Genomic DNA, 16,744 nt, shown 5'->3' with positions numbered 1-16,744 from the left:
TTGCTAGGTATTTGCTTTAGTTACCACTGTAATCTGAGTTTACCAACAATTTTCTCATCCTGCTGCCATGAAGTAGCAGAGATTTTTTCTTTTGCATGATGAAAAATACCTAGTGAATGTTACTACTCCTGAAAACTGCAAATAAATCACTGAAAACACAGCAGAACAGAACCCCATTATGTTTTAACTGGCTCAGATAACTCCACAGCTGCTAAGAAATATGTTTCGATCCAATATAAACTGTATTAGAAATAATCACACAAAGCAGTTTACCATCTTTGGCTTGTGGGATACGAGGTTTAGGTGAAGTTTTAGGTTTAGAAGGAATACGTGGAGTCTCCTTTGGAGCTGGAAGAGAAAATATGGGTAATAAGTCGGTTAAATTACACAGCAATTGGTACCTGATATTAAGCTGAACACACAAACACAGAAACCTCACACCTGCAACAGAGGAAAAAAGTCTCTTTACAGGAAGTAGGAAAGAAAGTCAGGTAATACTCTCTGCGTGTTTACAAGAAGCTAAACAAGAGAGTGGAATTTTAGTCATTTATGAAGCTCAGGTTTTATTTTTTTCATAAAAAGTTGGGACAAGGACAGAGAAGCATAATTATGAGAAAGACGATTCAGAGCTGGCAGCATCGTATTCTTAAAAAAAAAGGAGATATTCCAACTGTGAAGAGAGCAATACAGTCAACTGTCATGAATGCCAAGCAAGAGAATTACCTAGAAGAAAAATGAATTTTAATGAAACAATCGTAATGCGTAAGATGATTAACTTCAGTGATGCTTTCTGTGCTGAAAAAAGCAAACACGACAGCTTGCCAAGGAAATATCATTACCTATCGTTGACTTTGGTGGTTCAATTCTAAGTGTAATAGGTTCCAAGACTGCAACAAAAACAGTGTGACAAGGTAAATATGGAACATATTCCAAAAAACTTAAAATTGCTCCACTGCTAAGTATAAAACCAGGTGCTAATACTACACCACAGTAATGCTGACCTTCAAATTAACTTTTACTTTTTAAAATGAGGGACAATTAAACTTCCTAATAACACAGGCTCAATAAGAAAAATATAATTGCACAAACTTCAATGGAAGCAAGAATATGTTGTTAGAAACCAGTAAATCCTAGAACAAGCAAGGGAAAGGATCACACATCTTGACTCAGAGACAGCAAGGGCCTCTTGGTATACAAAAACGTCAGGTATCCCCAAACTGAAGTCTGCTACTACTTGAAAGTGGCATGCTGACCATGATGAAACAGTTGAATTTTTCCTCTAAGGTGAGCAGTCAAGCACAGGACTAAAAGGCTGCTATTAGTACAGCTACATAATTATCTGAAAAAACTTATTTTGATAAAGCCTCTTAAGTTTTTTCTCATTATATCCTCTTATAATTTGGATCACAAAACCAATACATCATGTCCTTTTCCTCATCACAAATTATGACAAATTGGGGAGGAAAAGAAGAAGAAGAAGAAAAAATATCACAATCCTGAATTATGAAATTGCAGAATCTATAAAAATTTCCTGGCAATACAGAAAATATATTAAAATAATATAAATTGATAAACTCTCCCCTCTCAGGGCAGTAACAACTAAAGTAACATATAACATATAGACATACACACCTGAAGATAGAACTTTTTCTACAACCTATACTCACTTATCTCTCAAACTCTCTTACACATATACCTATTTTAAAAATGGGATTTACAATAAATAAAACTATAAACTTTGTTTCCAATTGATGCTTTTGATACTACAGTATTTCTTACACTTCCATTAACATTCACAGTATAATATAGCCTCGTATTAATATTGCTGCAAATGAGAAAAAAAGCCAAAACAACCAGCATTAACTTCTTTCTGTTGACAATGGCCAGGTACTGTAGAGCAAACTTAAAACTAGTTACTAATCTTTCTAATGTGCTTACTACATATCCCTGGTTTGCAATGACTTTGCCATTATTCAAGCTCATCAATTACCTTCAGAATTCAAACTCGAAGTCTTTTTCTATAAAACACTAATTTTATTTTCAGGTTGCCTTCAAAAAATCAGAGAGTTCTTAAAAAGAGAAAAAACCTTCAGATATTCAGAATAGAATTAAATTCTTTGTTAGGTCTGCAAATTGTTTTCTGAGGGAATTTGGTTTTTCTTTGTATAAATATTATCCCAAAATAATGAACGACTTCCTTCTCCCCTCCTCCAAGAAAAAAAAAAAAAGTTGACATTTTTCACTTTTTTACTTTCTGCACTAATAGCAAGCCTCAAAGTACACCATTTCAAAAGAAGTGCCCTATCAGATTTAGCTTGAGGTGTTTCGGTCTTAGCAGATGATTTGGGCTTCAAATGTGTGGACTGTGATTTTGAATACTGGAAAAAAACTTGGTTTGTAAAAACCAGTATTTAAGCTGAAAGTAAATGGTGTCCCACAGAAGAATCACATTCACATTCAGCAATGAAGAAATGAAGTCTAGGAAACGACCTTCAGTTCGTATCAATGAATGAACACAGAAAAAAACGGTGCTGTAGGTTTAATGCATGAAAAATTATTGGATATGGGCAAAACAAGCAGACAGAGCCTTTGAATAAAAGGGTAACCAAATAGTTGGATGTTCTTCTACAGCAAAATTAGATTCTAAGAGTTTAGCCAAAAGTTAAAGAAAAGAGAGCTAAGAAACAATGCTAAAAAACCATTGTTATCCGATGTTGAACTTGGCAAATCAAGGTCATCAGAAGAGTTTTGAGAGTACTTTATGAAGTAGAACTTACTGCAGTTGGAACCAGTGAATCGAAGTGATTTGCTGCTAATTAACCAAAACATATCAATTCTATTTAATCAAATTATTTAAGCACAGACTTAAAGCCATCATCATCCAGTAAAGTATTATATATGTAGTTGACTTCATCCAGGTTTTAAAGAGCAAAGCTATACGTCTGAAAGCATCTTGAAGTGCTTCTCAGAATACAATCTGCATAGTAAATGCAAACAGTGACTCAAATCTTCCTTTGAATTAGATATAACATTTCAAGGCTCACTGCAAAGGACACCTTTGTTATTAGTCTACATTAAAAACATATTTATTAAATACATCACTAAATATATATTCCCATACCAAAAAAGGTAACTATCATGCACTACCTTTTATAAACTTTCCTCCTCACTAAAACTAGAATTACTTTTTTTCTTAAATTGAACACAAGTTTCCATGGATTTATTGAAAAGATGCAATACTTTCCATAAATTTGAGAAATTATCAAGCAATGCTCGGTTATGTGCAACAAAGAACTCCTCCTTCTGCAGAAATTGTTCAGCAGTCTGTAGGTTTAAGATTAAGTATATTATTTTTATATTTCATAAAATCTTTATTATTGCAATAATTTTTCTTTCTTCTTCTAATGTAATTGAAGCTTCTAATCAGATACCTTTCAAGTGATATCCTGTCTTTTAGAAGACACTATCTCCATGCTAGAAACATGGAGGAATAATAAAGCACCAAGACTATACTTCCATTTGTTGTGTTTGGACCCCATATGAATAAGCAAAAAGCCTAAAGGAAATGGTGTCTTCAACTGCACATATTAGCAGACCAATGAAAAGAAGAATGACTAAAGATGACTCAATTATTACCCTCTGCAGTCTTTGGACGTTCATATGTGTAGGGAGTCCTAGTAGTAACTGACACCGGAATGGTTGCTGCTGGAATAAAGAGAATTTTTTCAGAGAAATACAAGTGCATCTATACCTATTTCTCAACTTCTGGTATGGCTCAGCTGCTCTTGCTTCCCAATTAAAATCCACCTCCTCCCCACTATTCAAATGGAAACACTGAGTCAGTAATAAATTTACTGAATGTTCTTAAGCAACAGTAACTACCCTGTGTGGTCTTTGTTGCTCTTTGAAAAGAAAAGGTGCATTTATGCTACAGGAACACCACTGGCAGAGAAGCTCCCCAAGTCTTCATCTTCCTGTTTTCCTGACAATTTTTTTTTTCCTCTTTATGGCCGTAGACCACTGAAAAGAAACGGTTCCAGAGAAATCTTTTTTCTTTGGCAAATCTTTCTATTAATTTTCCTGAGTTTCTTCCACTGTGATGCAAAGGTTAGATGCGAAATATTTCAGGTTTAAATAACTGCAAAGTCACAGAAAATAAGGATGAAGATCCCAGTAGGTTATCTAGTGCTACAGCACATTAGATAATCAAGTTAAAAACCTTCCCATCTCTACCCAGAGTAATTAATTAGGTTTGAAAGGAAAGAACTCCAAAGACTCTGAAAAATATAAAGAACTTTGAAGACAATGTTGGTAGAATTGTTTAGTATTAGCATGACTTTACGATTGGAGTCCATTTTCATTTCTAAATATATCTATAATCATTAAGTAATCAATGTGCTTATCCAAACCTTCACACTTCACTTGTTCACTCTGCTTTGATCTCAGCCTATGTTTTATTACCTATACCTCCTGGTGCTCTCTCTCTCTTTATCATGTTACAGATTTTAATCAGGAAAGAAAAAATGATTGATGAATATTGTACAACATGCCTCAAACTTTATTTTTGGACATACTGACAAATTGTCATGTTGAAGTTCACAAACATTTTAAGTCACAAGTACACTCATTTTGAGGAAGTTACCTTAAAACTTTTAAATACAATAAAATCTGAGATCTAAAACTTCCAAAACTCCATCAGTTTAGACATAAAATTAATTTATTAATTTAAAAGTCTTTATTTCCCTGCCTGAAGGTTTATGATGAGGGGATTATATCTGGGGGGGACTGTGTTTAAGTTTAAAAGACTGAATAAAGGAACTGACATATTTCATTCAGAATTTTAAATCTTCCCTCATTTATTTACTAGCATTTTTAATAGTTAATCATTGATGTATTTGATACTATTGTAACCACTCTAAGAAAGCAAAATACCCCCAAATGTCTTCAGGACAAATAATTTGGGCAATTTTGTAAACTGGTTGCCCAGAGAGGTTGTGGAGTCTCAATCCCTCGAGATACTAAAAAACTGTCTGGACATGGTCCTGGGCAACCAGCTCTAGGTGGCCCTGCTTGAGCAGGGGGCTTGACCAGACTAACTCCAGAGGTCTCCCTTCCAACCTCAACCATTCTGTGATTCTGTGAAAGGACACAGCAATTACCCAGCATTGTCATGGGCTATTCTGGATACAAAAAGACTTTAGGTTTGGAACGAGAAGCTTTACTGGGAACTAAAAAGTTGAAAAAAAAATTCTGACAGAGAGCAATTTTGAAGTTTTCCTATGTTCTCTGGGAATTGGATCACTAAACTAACGTTCTCTGGGTAGGTAAATCTCTCCTCAAGACAATCCCCTTTAAGCCATGTTATTGAAAATGATAATGCATGAAGTGGCTCACATGAAGTGACAGCACAGTTCTCTTAAAAAGAAAAAAAAAAAAAACAAAACACCCCAGCCAATGCAATCAGCTCTTGCTCCCAACCACAGGGCTCTGGTACTGATTGGGGTCAAAAGGCGAAGAATGAGAATATATAGCAGCTATGGAAAAATCATTCACTAGTAGGATGCCTGTTTTTCGCCAAGTTCTTCTCTGAACCGCCACATGTGGAAGTATTGCTCTGTCATGACAAAGATCAGCAGGGAATTCTTACCTATTTAATAACTGGAGACTGCTTTTCTACTCCTGGGAGCACTAAGTACTGCATAAAGTATCATGCCTTAGCACTACACTGTGCTCTACATCTAAGCAGGGAAATCCAGTAACAAGCATACTAACCTACAAGACAGGTACTTTGCCCATTCTTCCAAAACTAACCTAGGGCCATATATTCATTGCACCATGTTTTTGTGATTAATCTTAAATCACTTGGATCTGTTTTTTCTTTTTCATGTCTTTGTTTTTCAAACAAAATTCAACAGTGCCATTCTCCTTCCCATCCTAAAGAGATTCTGAAAATCTCTGGTAATGATTTCTTCTCAGCCTATTTTAAAAAAAGTTCATTAATAGATATATAATTCACATTTCATGTAGACTTTTCTAGACAAAAAGAAAAGGTTGAACTGGGAGCTGGATTTCTCAGAATGATGATGAGAGAATAATGTCTTTCATTTCCTCTGACCTTTCTGAAAGCAGAGCGTCTAAATAAAACTCCCAGACAATATAAGAAGACTCTGACATAAAAGTTACTCTTTACTCTTGATATTATTGAACAACTTATCAGATTATTGGGTTGTAAGCACCAAGCAGCCAGGTACCTGAGACTTTGAAGGACAGAAAATAGTAAGACATGCACCAAGTTATCAAGCAGAGTTTTCAAAGGCTGAGAAAGCATGGTTCTCTGGTATGACTATATTTCAGAAAACGCATGTTTAGAAGTCCTTCCAGGACCCTCATAGTCCTGGTAAGGGAGAGAAGATTCTAAAAGGAACAACTACATGTATGCACTGATCTATCTAACATTACTCTATCTTATCTTCAGTACTTTATTGAGACTATGGAAATTAACAAATACTAGGCAGTTGAGATCCTCCTCTACAAAAGATAAATTCTGCTTATTTGTTTTTAAAACAGTTCTGCAGTTCTCTTGCAAAAGTCCCATATCACACAAATGGAAATGCATGGACGCATACGAAGAACTAGCATTTTGTACTAGAGGCACAAGCGAGTACAAATTTATAATGCATCTACAGGGGTTCATTATAAAGAGCTATTCTTGCACTTTTCTGGAAAGAAAATGTTACAGTGCAGTTGGATGCATGGTAGAAAATTAATTATAATTTCATTTCCTGAAAAATGGAGAGCTTAGTACATTTAGACAGATTAATGCTAACAATAATACAAGTGAGCACAATGGTTGGCCACGATTGCATTGGCAGCAAGAACTGTTTTTTCATGCAACAGCTTCAATTGCCCAAATATCAAGAAGAATGAAGCTGCAAACTTTCACCTGAATGTACAGTTGGTTGGTTGGAAAAACTGAAGGTTGCTTATGCCTTTCTTTTTTTTTTAATGAAGTTTTTTGCTCCACTGCAAAAAGACAAATACTTTACCAGAAAGAGTACAAAAGTCTTATAAAGAATGAGAGCCAAAATTAACTTTCAGGAATTCTCTTTGACCCAAAGTGGATCATTAGTATGTCAGTGATCAAGTGTAAATTTGGCACATATTCTTCATTATTTTGATTCACTGTTAAGGAAAGGTGACAACTGCTGTCATGACACAAGTTTCTAATTGAAGCTCAACTCCCAAGTTACGCTGGAGTACAGAGGATATCCTGCTCTTTGACCATTTTGCCACCTACCCAAAACCCAGGTTATCCCCATGCACTGCATATTTTATGCCTCAAACAATAATTTCTGAACAAGAACATCATCATTTGTCCCATCAGAATAAATGCCAAATTCACAAATACCTACTCACAGGAAGATCATTACAAGCTTAATTATGACTAAAAACTGTTTCTTAGGATTCCATCCAATTGGTCAGTGAAACCACTAGCAGGGAAAGGACAAACAAGAGGCATGCATACAAATACAGAATCATGCCACCTTCTTTGTAGTTATACAGAAACTTGTTATATAGCCATTCATTGTGGAGACATCAACATACAGTGTTGATACTGGGAGTCCAAGGGTGTAAAACAATTTTATGCAACAGTTTCCAAATGAGTTGGTGGTTTTCTCTGTCATTTCAAAAAACCCATGCAGAATTCAGATCTATATTCAGATATAGGCACCTACAGCAGAGACAAATGTAATTATTCCAGTAATACAATACTGGATTTCCTACACTAAAAATGTTGTAGGACCTGTAATCACCATGAAAAACTAATTATGCACGCTATTTTGAGACAGTTCCAAGTCATAAATACCATTTAGTTAACAAGCTTCACATGGAATTATTTGGTCTGAAGAGAGTAATTCTTTTTATGAGCAAAAAAATATTCAAAGAGAATCTGGAAATAATTTAACAATATTGCCTGATTTCTTCCAGGATTAAGTAATATATTCTTACAACATACAATTATGCAATTTTAAGCTTTCTAACTTCATTATAAACCATGCAACACTAGTAATATTTTTGTAACTGTATTCACTTATTCTTCAGCTCCAGAAAATTCCAGGTGCCTTTTATTCTCTGACATACATCATAGACCAAATTAAACCCTGGTTTGAAGGTGGAATTTCATTTGCCATCATAAAATATGCCTTTACTAAATTCCAGAGCAGAATTTCACTCTTATTTCCACAGTTTCAGGTAAGTCTACATATGTATTAACAATCACTGAATCAATACAATTCCCATGGTTCTAGGTAAGATGCTATAACCATCAGCAAAGCAGGAGAATTTGCATTTTCTGGACCCTGTGCTGAACTAAGTTGAAAAACTGGTTATTTTTAAATGAAAAGCAGGAAAACAATTTGTTTCAATGTCAGGCCATGAGAGTTAGTGATTTGGGATATAAAAGTTGAAAGTTTTCTTGCTTTGCTTCAAATTTTTTTGGTTCAATAAAAAAATAATATTCCTCAAAGAGCACAGCTCTCCTCAGTGCCTATCTTTCTGATGACTAAGTGCTGAGCTTCACACAGAATAAGTTTAAACTAAAGTATACTACTTAAGTGAGACATTATAACAAATGTTTGCTATGGAAATTAGTTACCAGGTTTAGTTCGTGGCTTTTTGGGTCTGGCAGATGGTCTAGGTTTAGATGCAGAAGGTGTGAGTTTTGCTTCTTTAGGAGCTGAAAGAAATATACTGGATTATAATATTATCTTTTCCATTCTATCACATAAAAATCACATTCTTCAAGCCTGAAATGAAGCAACGAATGGCTACTGGGAACAAAAGCAAATGGCAAAATCAGATTTGCTAAGGCAGCTTCTCAAAAATTTTCCTAACACTTCACTACCCCAGCAAAATACCTGCTTGTTCTTCACTGTAAGGGTCAGTAAGTAAATTCAAAATATGTAATTGTAGCTTACAATCACATCAAAATGTTCCTCTCGTTAAGGTAGCAAATTCATTTTTGCAATATACCTAAGAGGTAAAATAATAATGCTGTTTATCCTTTTGAACTCCAGGTTGATTTTAAGCCAGCAAAAGACACATGTAGACAAAATACACAAAAATGTCCTTGATTTTCAACACTGTAAAGAAATTACTGGTAGGGAGCTGGAAAAACATGGAATCATTACTAAAAAAGGGAATTGCTTCATAACTGTAGTCACTAAAATCTGTTATTAAAGCATAAGTAGTGTCATCTAAAGGGTAAAAATTAAGAGCAATCAGTCCTAGAAACATTTTTTCCCCTCAACATGCATGGGCTGAAACTGTAATTAGCTAAATATGACTGTTAGTCTGACATCAGATGAAGCTTAAGGTGAGTTTCAGGTAGTATAGTCAGTAATTTTGTTCATTTTTATGAAGCAGTGCTGTGAAACTGCTTTCCAAGAAAAAGTTACATAGCAATAGACAGAGTGGAAAACCATATGACATTTACAGAAAGAACAGAGTAGAGTAAGATATATGGAGTGACTGAGAAGTGTTTTTCAAGCCAAAATGACATTCAGGATTCATAAAAGAACAGTAGAATTAACATGTCCACCTAGTGCCACAGGAATCCTTCGCTGAGAGTTCTAGGATTAATGTCCACAATACTAACCTTGCACTTGGCCTTTCAATATTATTTCCAATAGGTTTCTGATGATTTTCTGAGGGTAAAGTGTGTTGGTGTAGAAAAACTCCCAACAAAATCAAGACAATTCCAATGCCCAAAATTTTACTGTACTATAGAACTAGTAAAACTGTATGAAAAAACCCTCAAGTTTCTTTTTCTCCTAAGTTTAGAAAAATGTATTTCTGAATGCTTATTTTCTAACTTTTTTCCGCTCTCAGAGAAATGTATTAAATATAGTAAAAAGCTATGAGATAAAGTAACAGAGTACAAACTGTGGCTTGGACTGCAAAGAATAGTGACCAACAGCTACAGAAACATGTATTACCTAGTGTTGCTTTTGGTTGTTCAACAGTCTGAGAAGTTTTAGGCTCCAGAAGTGGTGGTTTAGGGGCTAGAAAAGAAAAATTGAAGGGTAATCGAACAGATCAGAAGATGCATGAGCAGTAGGCCAAAAGCATTATCATTCCAACAGTTCAGGGGGTTGGCTGGTTTGTTTTTAAATAGACTAGATAAGCATGCAGCTAAGTCCTACTCTTATGCATAACACCCTACACTCCTTTTGTTTCCTACGAAACTACACACTGTATGCTCCTGGCTATATGTGAGAGTCCACTTTTAAGGCTCCTTCCCCATATTTATGTTCTCATGACATTTCTAATCCATTGTTTGATTCAGTCAACAAATATGTTTCTTTTATATTATGAGAGAATAGTGAGAAAGGACAGATGTGGGCTTTCAGTGAAGAAAAAGACTGCAGTCCAAATACCAGAGAATCTATACCAAAGAAGAAACTTCTAAATGCTAAAATCTTGCTGAAAATCTTAAATCAGAGCCTGCAGTCGACTGTAAGACACGTATAAGACATCAAAGGCAACTCCTGCATTTTACTGACCCGCCTGTTCATAAGATATGAGAACTGAAACATTTTAAGGGCTCTAGTAACGCACACCATAATATTTATCGGTCCAGTACCTGAATCACTAAAGGAGGCAATTCATCTCCCTTAATCCCAGATCAGGAGAAAATGAGTACAGAGATCTATTTTTTTGATCAAAAAGCAGAAAAGGAAAAAAGACACGACACAGTGATAATGTTCCCATGGTCAAAGAATGAATCTCACGTGTATATGAAAATTTTCCCTTGGGCTTTGAGAAAGCTATCCTATTTCCACTAAAATGGCAATCCTTTCCATTGAGTTCCCTGCAGGAGGACTTACTGATCACGAGTAGTACTTTACTTTCAATCAACAAACTATTGTGACTAGCAAAGATGCCAATTTTGCCATAGTATGTCTGCGTGAAAGGGGAGATGGGGACTCACAAAAGAGATTATGGAAGTAATAATCATATATATTGTTTATACAAGTGATATAAAAAACCCTGTGCCACCCAGAAGTTTTTTTCCCTTCCAGTCCTTTAAAGAGGTTACAAAACTAGAGACCTCGTTCATATTTTTATCACGACCCAAATGCATAAAACCGATGATCTTAACTCTCATTCCTTTTGTTAGGCAACATCAAATAACCAATTTTAGAATGATGCGTTAGTCAAGATGCTCATGTACTGCATAGCTCCTGCCCTTTTTAGGAAGTTTTGCTTAGGTATTTTTAGTGAACATAAGTCTCTGCATACTGACTTATAAAAACGGTGTGCACAATTACCAGGTTTCACATGCTGTACTTCTGGGGTAGCAGATGGTTTCAGTTTAGAAGGAGTAAGTGGTATTTCTTTTGGAGCTGAAAGAAAGAGCTCAGTTTGCAATCAAAAATTGTTTAACAAGGGTTTCCTCACATGAAACAGCACATGCCACAAGTTTATATTGAAAAAAAGACAACTTAGTATGGAATGTCAAAGCCATCTAATGAAATCAGAGTTTAAAGTGTGGAATGGAGATGATATTGAAATGTCGTGCCTAGATCAGAAATAGATTCTATGTCTCCAGAACAATTACAATTTCCACTATGAAAGCTCTACATATCAGAGACAAAGAGAACACATGCGTGTGCAGGAGAGTGAGAGAGATAGACAGAACACTCTAATAAAAGGATGACGGAGTTTTTCATGCAAGAGGCGAGTTTTACTTCTCTGAGGACAGTAAAACTATCCTGAATTATGTTGTCATACAGAGATGTATCAAGAAGAATCAGTCTAATGACAATGGAAGAACAAGACTCTATAACCAGGAAAAAGAATAACGATTATGCATGTGAAATGATATATTGGAAGAAATGTATTCATATGGGATGCAGTGCTCAAAACAAACACAGAGTTTTTCACGCTGGGTGAAAACAACAACATTACCTAATGTTACCCTTGGCCATTGAAAAGGACGAGAAGTTTTAGGTGTGAAAGATTCCAGAATAGATTCACTTGTTGCTGTTGGAAGAAATGGTGACAGTCATAAGAGAGCAAAGGGCTAATGGAAGAAACTCCTTCTTCACAAGCAAAACCAAATTTCTTTTTACAAGAACAACAAATATTTTACTAATGCTTGGACAACACTTATCAGTTTAGTATGCATCAGAAAGAAATGCAGTCTTTTGAACTGCACAGAGCTTCAGTGACTATAAATCAGTGCATTTGTGATGTGCAGAAATTCTGGATGTTCATTTTCTCCTGCCTTCATTGCAACCGGTCTGGATCTCAACCACTACCAAGTAAGATTTTAAGTTGAGCACTGGAACATTTCAAGTTTTGGTCCATTACTAAAGGAAGATGGTATGGTGTAAAATGTAGGAATTTAATGAAGAAGACATGTTGAACAATCAATTAGTCAGACATTAAAACCATACAAAATTTGGAGTAGAAAGGTGGCAACTGATCTAACTGTAGTTTCAGTCCAAAAGCATCAAGTGTCTGTGACTGTTAACCAATTTCATGCCATTAGGGATACACCCTTCTTAGTATTTTTAACAAGGCTACAGCAGTAGAATGAAGTCTACAGCATATATCCCAGTATTTTCATCAGCACAACTGGAAAATAAATACTGTTTTCTCAATTATCTATGTGGCATATTTTTCAAAATACTGAAGGAGAATCATGTAACTATGAGTTGCCGTATGCATTTTAAGAGTGAGAAAGCACCAATTTCAACCATTAACAGCAATCTAAATTCAAAATACAGGTGTTAGGGTCTAATCCAAATGTGCACTGAAAGTGAAGATTACCAGTGTACTCATTTCAGTGAGTTTTTGAGCATGGTTCGAGCTACTGAATTAAGAATTAGGTAGAGACTATTGTACCTGGTCCAGCACCTGCTATTTCAGGCTTAGTAGGCGTCACAGGGCTTGAAAGAACAGGTTGAATACCACTTAAAGCTATAAAAAAAACCAGGTCACAGTATCTATGATTATTAATTCTACACATAGCTCTTTTTGTTTCATAAGAACAAACAAAAAACATTATAGGTTACAACATACATAATTTGCAATGCAGGGGTCCACCCACAATAAGCATGCCTTACCTTGACAATGGTTTGGAGTAGGAGCTAAAGCTAGTGGTTAAAAGGACAACTGAAACTAAAGTATCAGCCAACCAAAGCTAATATTACTTTAGATAGCACGGTCCGTGTAGTTTAAAGTAACCCAGAAAATATAATGATAAAAACTTCTAACACCATGGTTATAAGCATAAAACACTCGGAAAAAGGCAGGGAAAAAAAAAATCTACAAAACTAAAAAACATTGCAAATGTATTTCTGTAAAAGACTGCCTTAATTCTCTTCAGTGCTTCGTTTTCTCTCAAGATTTTGTTAGTGAATATTAATGTCATATAATCTGTGTATATATATGTATATACACATATAAGACAAGGGTAAAATAAAGTAAAAAAAAAAATCACAGAACAGTAAGAAATAGTAAGGAAGAAGCTTACTATGCTGGCATAAACAATATAGAGTATATAAATGTGTGTAACCATCTATCTGAGAGTATAACAACTAAGCTTGAAAGAAAAAAAACAAGTAATTTTAAGATTCTTATTAAGCTTTAGGCGTTATTATTATCATTATTAAACCAAGCTTACTTCATTTAAATATATCTCAAAAAGCCCTAGTAGCTTTTTGAGAGACAAACATAAGATCAGAAACACTATCAGGTGAGTTTCTCAGCAGTAAGCATAAGTTGTCTTGGCTCATATGAAAAAGGGTACTTTGTCTACACTGATGATCATGACTCAAGCAGAAGACAAGTACGGCAGATGATCAAAGGATCTGGGATGAATAGGATTTCCAAAATTGCTATCAAAACAACAAAAGTGGTTTAATTGAAGAGCTAATGCATTACTATTACCCATAGTTGTTGTTAGCATGTGAGGTGTTCTGGAAAGTGGAGGCATAGATTTTTCCACATCAGCTGAACTTGTAGCTGCAGAAAAACGTAAATAACCCTGAGAGATAGATTCATATTGGTGCAGAAATGGGGGTGGGGGTGTCAGAAAAAGTAAGATTGCTTTACATTTCTTTGCAAGATGCCAAAACCACTATAATACAGTTTCACAAGACTTCCAGCTTGCAAAGGAATAACAAAACCTCAAAGTTCTGAGAAAGTCACACACACCTAACAGACACACCCTGACAGAAACTGCAGTCCCCCTAAAAGCAGACTTATCAACAGGAGTCAGTTGATCCTTGTACATGTAATATCAAAAAATACATGCTTTTGACTTCACCTGCATCTGTAGAAACTAGAGACCTACATACTTAAAATATATGCTAATATGAATTTCTACAGTTATTTCTATGCTAACACTTTGCTTGTTTCAGTTTAACAGGTGCCAGTATTTTAAGTTATAGGTTTTAATATACTACATATCATGTAATTTGTCATTTAAATTAAATTGTCATAACATAAATTAACACAGCTTTTGTAACATACTGAAGAGCCAGAAGGTGAGGCAGAAAATTCAAAACAATAAGGATGAATATTGACTGTCAGGTTCAGGATAACTTTCCTACTCATCTCTCGCACATTCATACTTTTGCTACAAATGCAAATTTAAACTTGGATAGCTATGATCCCAGTAAGAAAAGTTCCAAAAAAAATAACAGAACTTGAAAAAAATGCTTAGTAATGAAGAAAACTGCAAAAAAAAAAAAAAAAAAGTGTATGGTATGACTACCAAAAAATCACCCAGGATAAAATCTCCCAGTCAAGAATAGATCTTCATAACTGATAATGACTCCACCTAGCTGGTGGTCCTTATATTTGACAGATTAAAACCACCGAAAACAATATTGATTCCTGTGGTTTTTTTATTTGAACCTATGCCACAGAATATCATCATGCAGTTATAGAGCCTACCAAACACTGCTGACAAAATTCTATTTCAGACAACACCAAGCAATCAGAGTAAACAGCCTGTAACTGTAACATTGCTGATGAAAAAAAAAAAAAAATCATAAGCTATGAAAGTATCATAAATACAATTTACCAGTCTCTATATTTGATACTTCTGCAAATACAGATGTTTGGGATGGGAAAGTAATATGATGAGAGTCCAGTGAAGCTGGAAAACAAAACAAAACAGAAATTCTTTTCAGCATCATCTGAACCTATAGACTGAACACGTTTCAACCCATTACTAAGGAACTAGCAACTTCAGACAGGAAAAAATCTCAAATGCACATGGAATTAATTTCCTAATCAGAATGTGTGAAGATGCACTGGTGACGCAAATGATGAAGAGGTTGTTGCAAGAAATATGAAGAAATATTCAAATACTTCAGACAGAAAAATATGAAAAAAGACAAAAATTAACTGAAGAAAAGTGAAAGACAAAGACTTGCTTATGCCTTGCAGAACAAGATGTGACATACAAAAACTGAGGTGGGAAAAAACTATTTAAAAATAGAGGTGACAGAGGAGAGATGTACAATTTCCGATACACAGAAGGCATCTTCTTGAAAAACAAAAAGGTAGAGGGATCGTACAAGGATTAATGTATGCAAGAATTGCAGCATCACTGGAAAAGACCCTGAAGTATGTGATACTCAGATGACAAAAACAGAAGATTTCTCCAGTTACAGAAAAACACACTTCAGAATCAGTTTCCATCACTTAGACTGTGACACCAAGAAACAAGCAAGAAACAAGGCCAGCACATTTGGGAACCTATTGTCACCCAGTGCCATATCCAATGGCTTGAGTAAAGAGGGCTTTTCACATAGGGCAGTTTCATCTTTACACTTATGCTTCACCCCAACATAGGCTCAAGAGAAATAACGGTTCGGCTAAAAGCACAATAACACCTCCTGGGACAATTTCCACCTTGCATTGTTACCAGATCTGCAAGAAATACCGTTACCAAATTAGGTCAGCAGCGCGGCCAGGCGCTAAAGGCTACCAGTGCTTTGAAACTTGAAGAAACATGCCGTGATTCACCAGAAGCCAAAAAGAGGCGTCGTTCTTAAAACCCTAACGTGACCTCAAAAGCAGTAGTAGAGCAGAGCGTTCCCAATCCCAGGCAATGGCAACGTAAAGGTGTGGGCAGACGACAACCGGCCACCTTGAAAGTCAGCTGTGAAGCAACCAACAGCTGCAACCTTGGACCAGGAAACCCTGGTGGGCAGCTGAACTGCAGTGCTGTCCTCTTGCACCAGCCCAGACGGAATTTCCCTCTTAAGGACGCTGTTGCATTTGAGCGTGCCAGAGAAAGAAAGACCCGCTACCAAAACACAGGGAAGCAGGGGAATGGCAGCTGAAGGCAAGGTGCAATAATACGTTCTCTACACAAGCTGACACTCAGTCCCTGCAGAAAATGCTCGTCAGCAATGGAAAAAGCGCGGGATCAAACAACAGAATCGCAGAACAAGCGCGGCGAGTGCTTCAGCAAGCCAAGCTGCACCAACAAGTCTTCATACTCTCCATGGAAGATGACAAGGATGCCAGGTGGTTTGTGGTGGGAGGTATGATGGGGAGGGAGACAGCGAGGAGAAAATGAAAAAAGAAGATGTTTTGCTAGTTACCCATCACGCTTTGCTCGGTTGCCAGGGAGGAAGAAGTGGTGGATTTCAGCCTTGGTCTTCGAGTAGCTAAGATCAAACACAAAAACCACCTTCAGGTCCTCAGGCAG

General features: G+C 35.9%; 1 protein-coding gene across 1 annotated transcript in view; it reads right to left on the bottom strand.

The window, feature by feature from the left end:
* Positions 1-16,744, bottom strand: part of ABI3BP (ABI family, member 3 (NESH) binding protein) — a 151,244-nt gene that overhangs the window by 55,001 nt on the left and 79,499 nt on the right. Inside the window, exons 11-15 of the mRNA XM_010567665.1 lie at positions 11,334-11,408; positions 9,999-10,064; positions 8,657-8,737; positions 840-887; positions 274-348 (exon numbers count right to left, since the gene is read on the bottom strand). Coding sequence (XP_010565967.1) covers positions 274-348; positions 840-887; positions 8,657-8,737; positions 9,999-10,064; positions 11,334-11,408 — 345 coding nt within the window. The remainder of the gene's footprint in view (positions 1-273; positions 349-839; positions 888-8,656; positions 8,738-9,998; positions 10,065-11,333; positions 11,409-16,744) is intronic.

This window comes from Haliaeetus leucocephalus, unplaced genomic scaffold, assembly GCF_000737465.1.
Source record: "Haliaeetus leucocephalus isolate CR32 unplaced genomic scaffold, Haliaeetus_leucocephalus-4.0 Scaffold228, whole genome shotgun sequence".
In the NCBI taxonomy this organism is placed as follows: domain Eukaryota; kingdom Metazoa; phylum Chordata; class Aves; order Accipitriformes; family Accipitridae; genus Haliaeetus; species Haliaeetus leucocephalus.
Note: the sequence above shows the minus strand (reverse complement) of the source record. Positions and strands in the feature narration are given on the sequence as shown.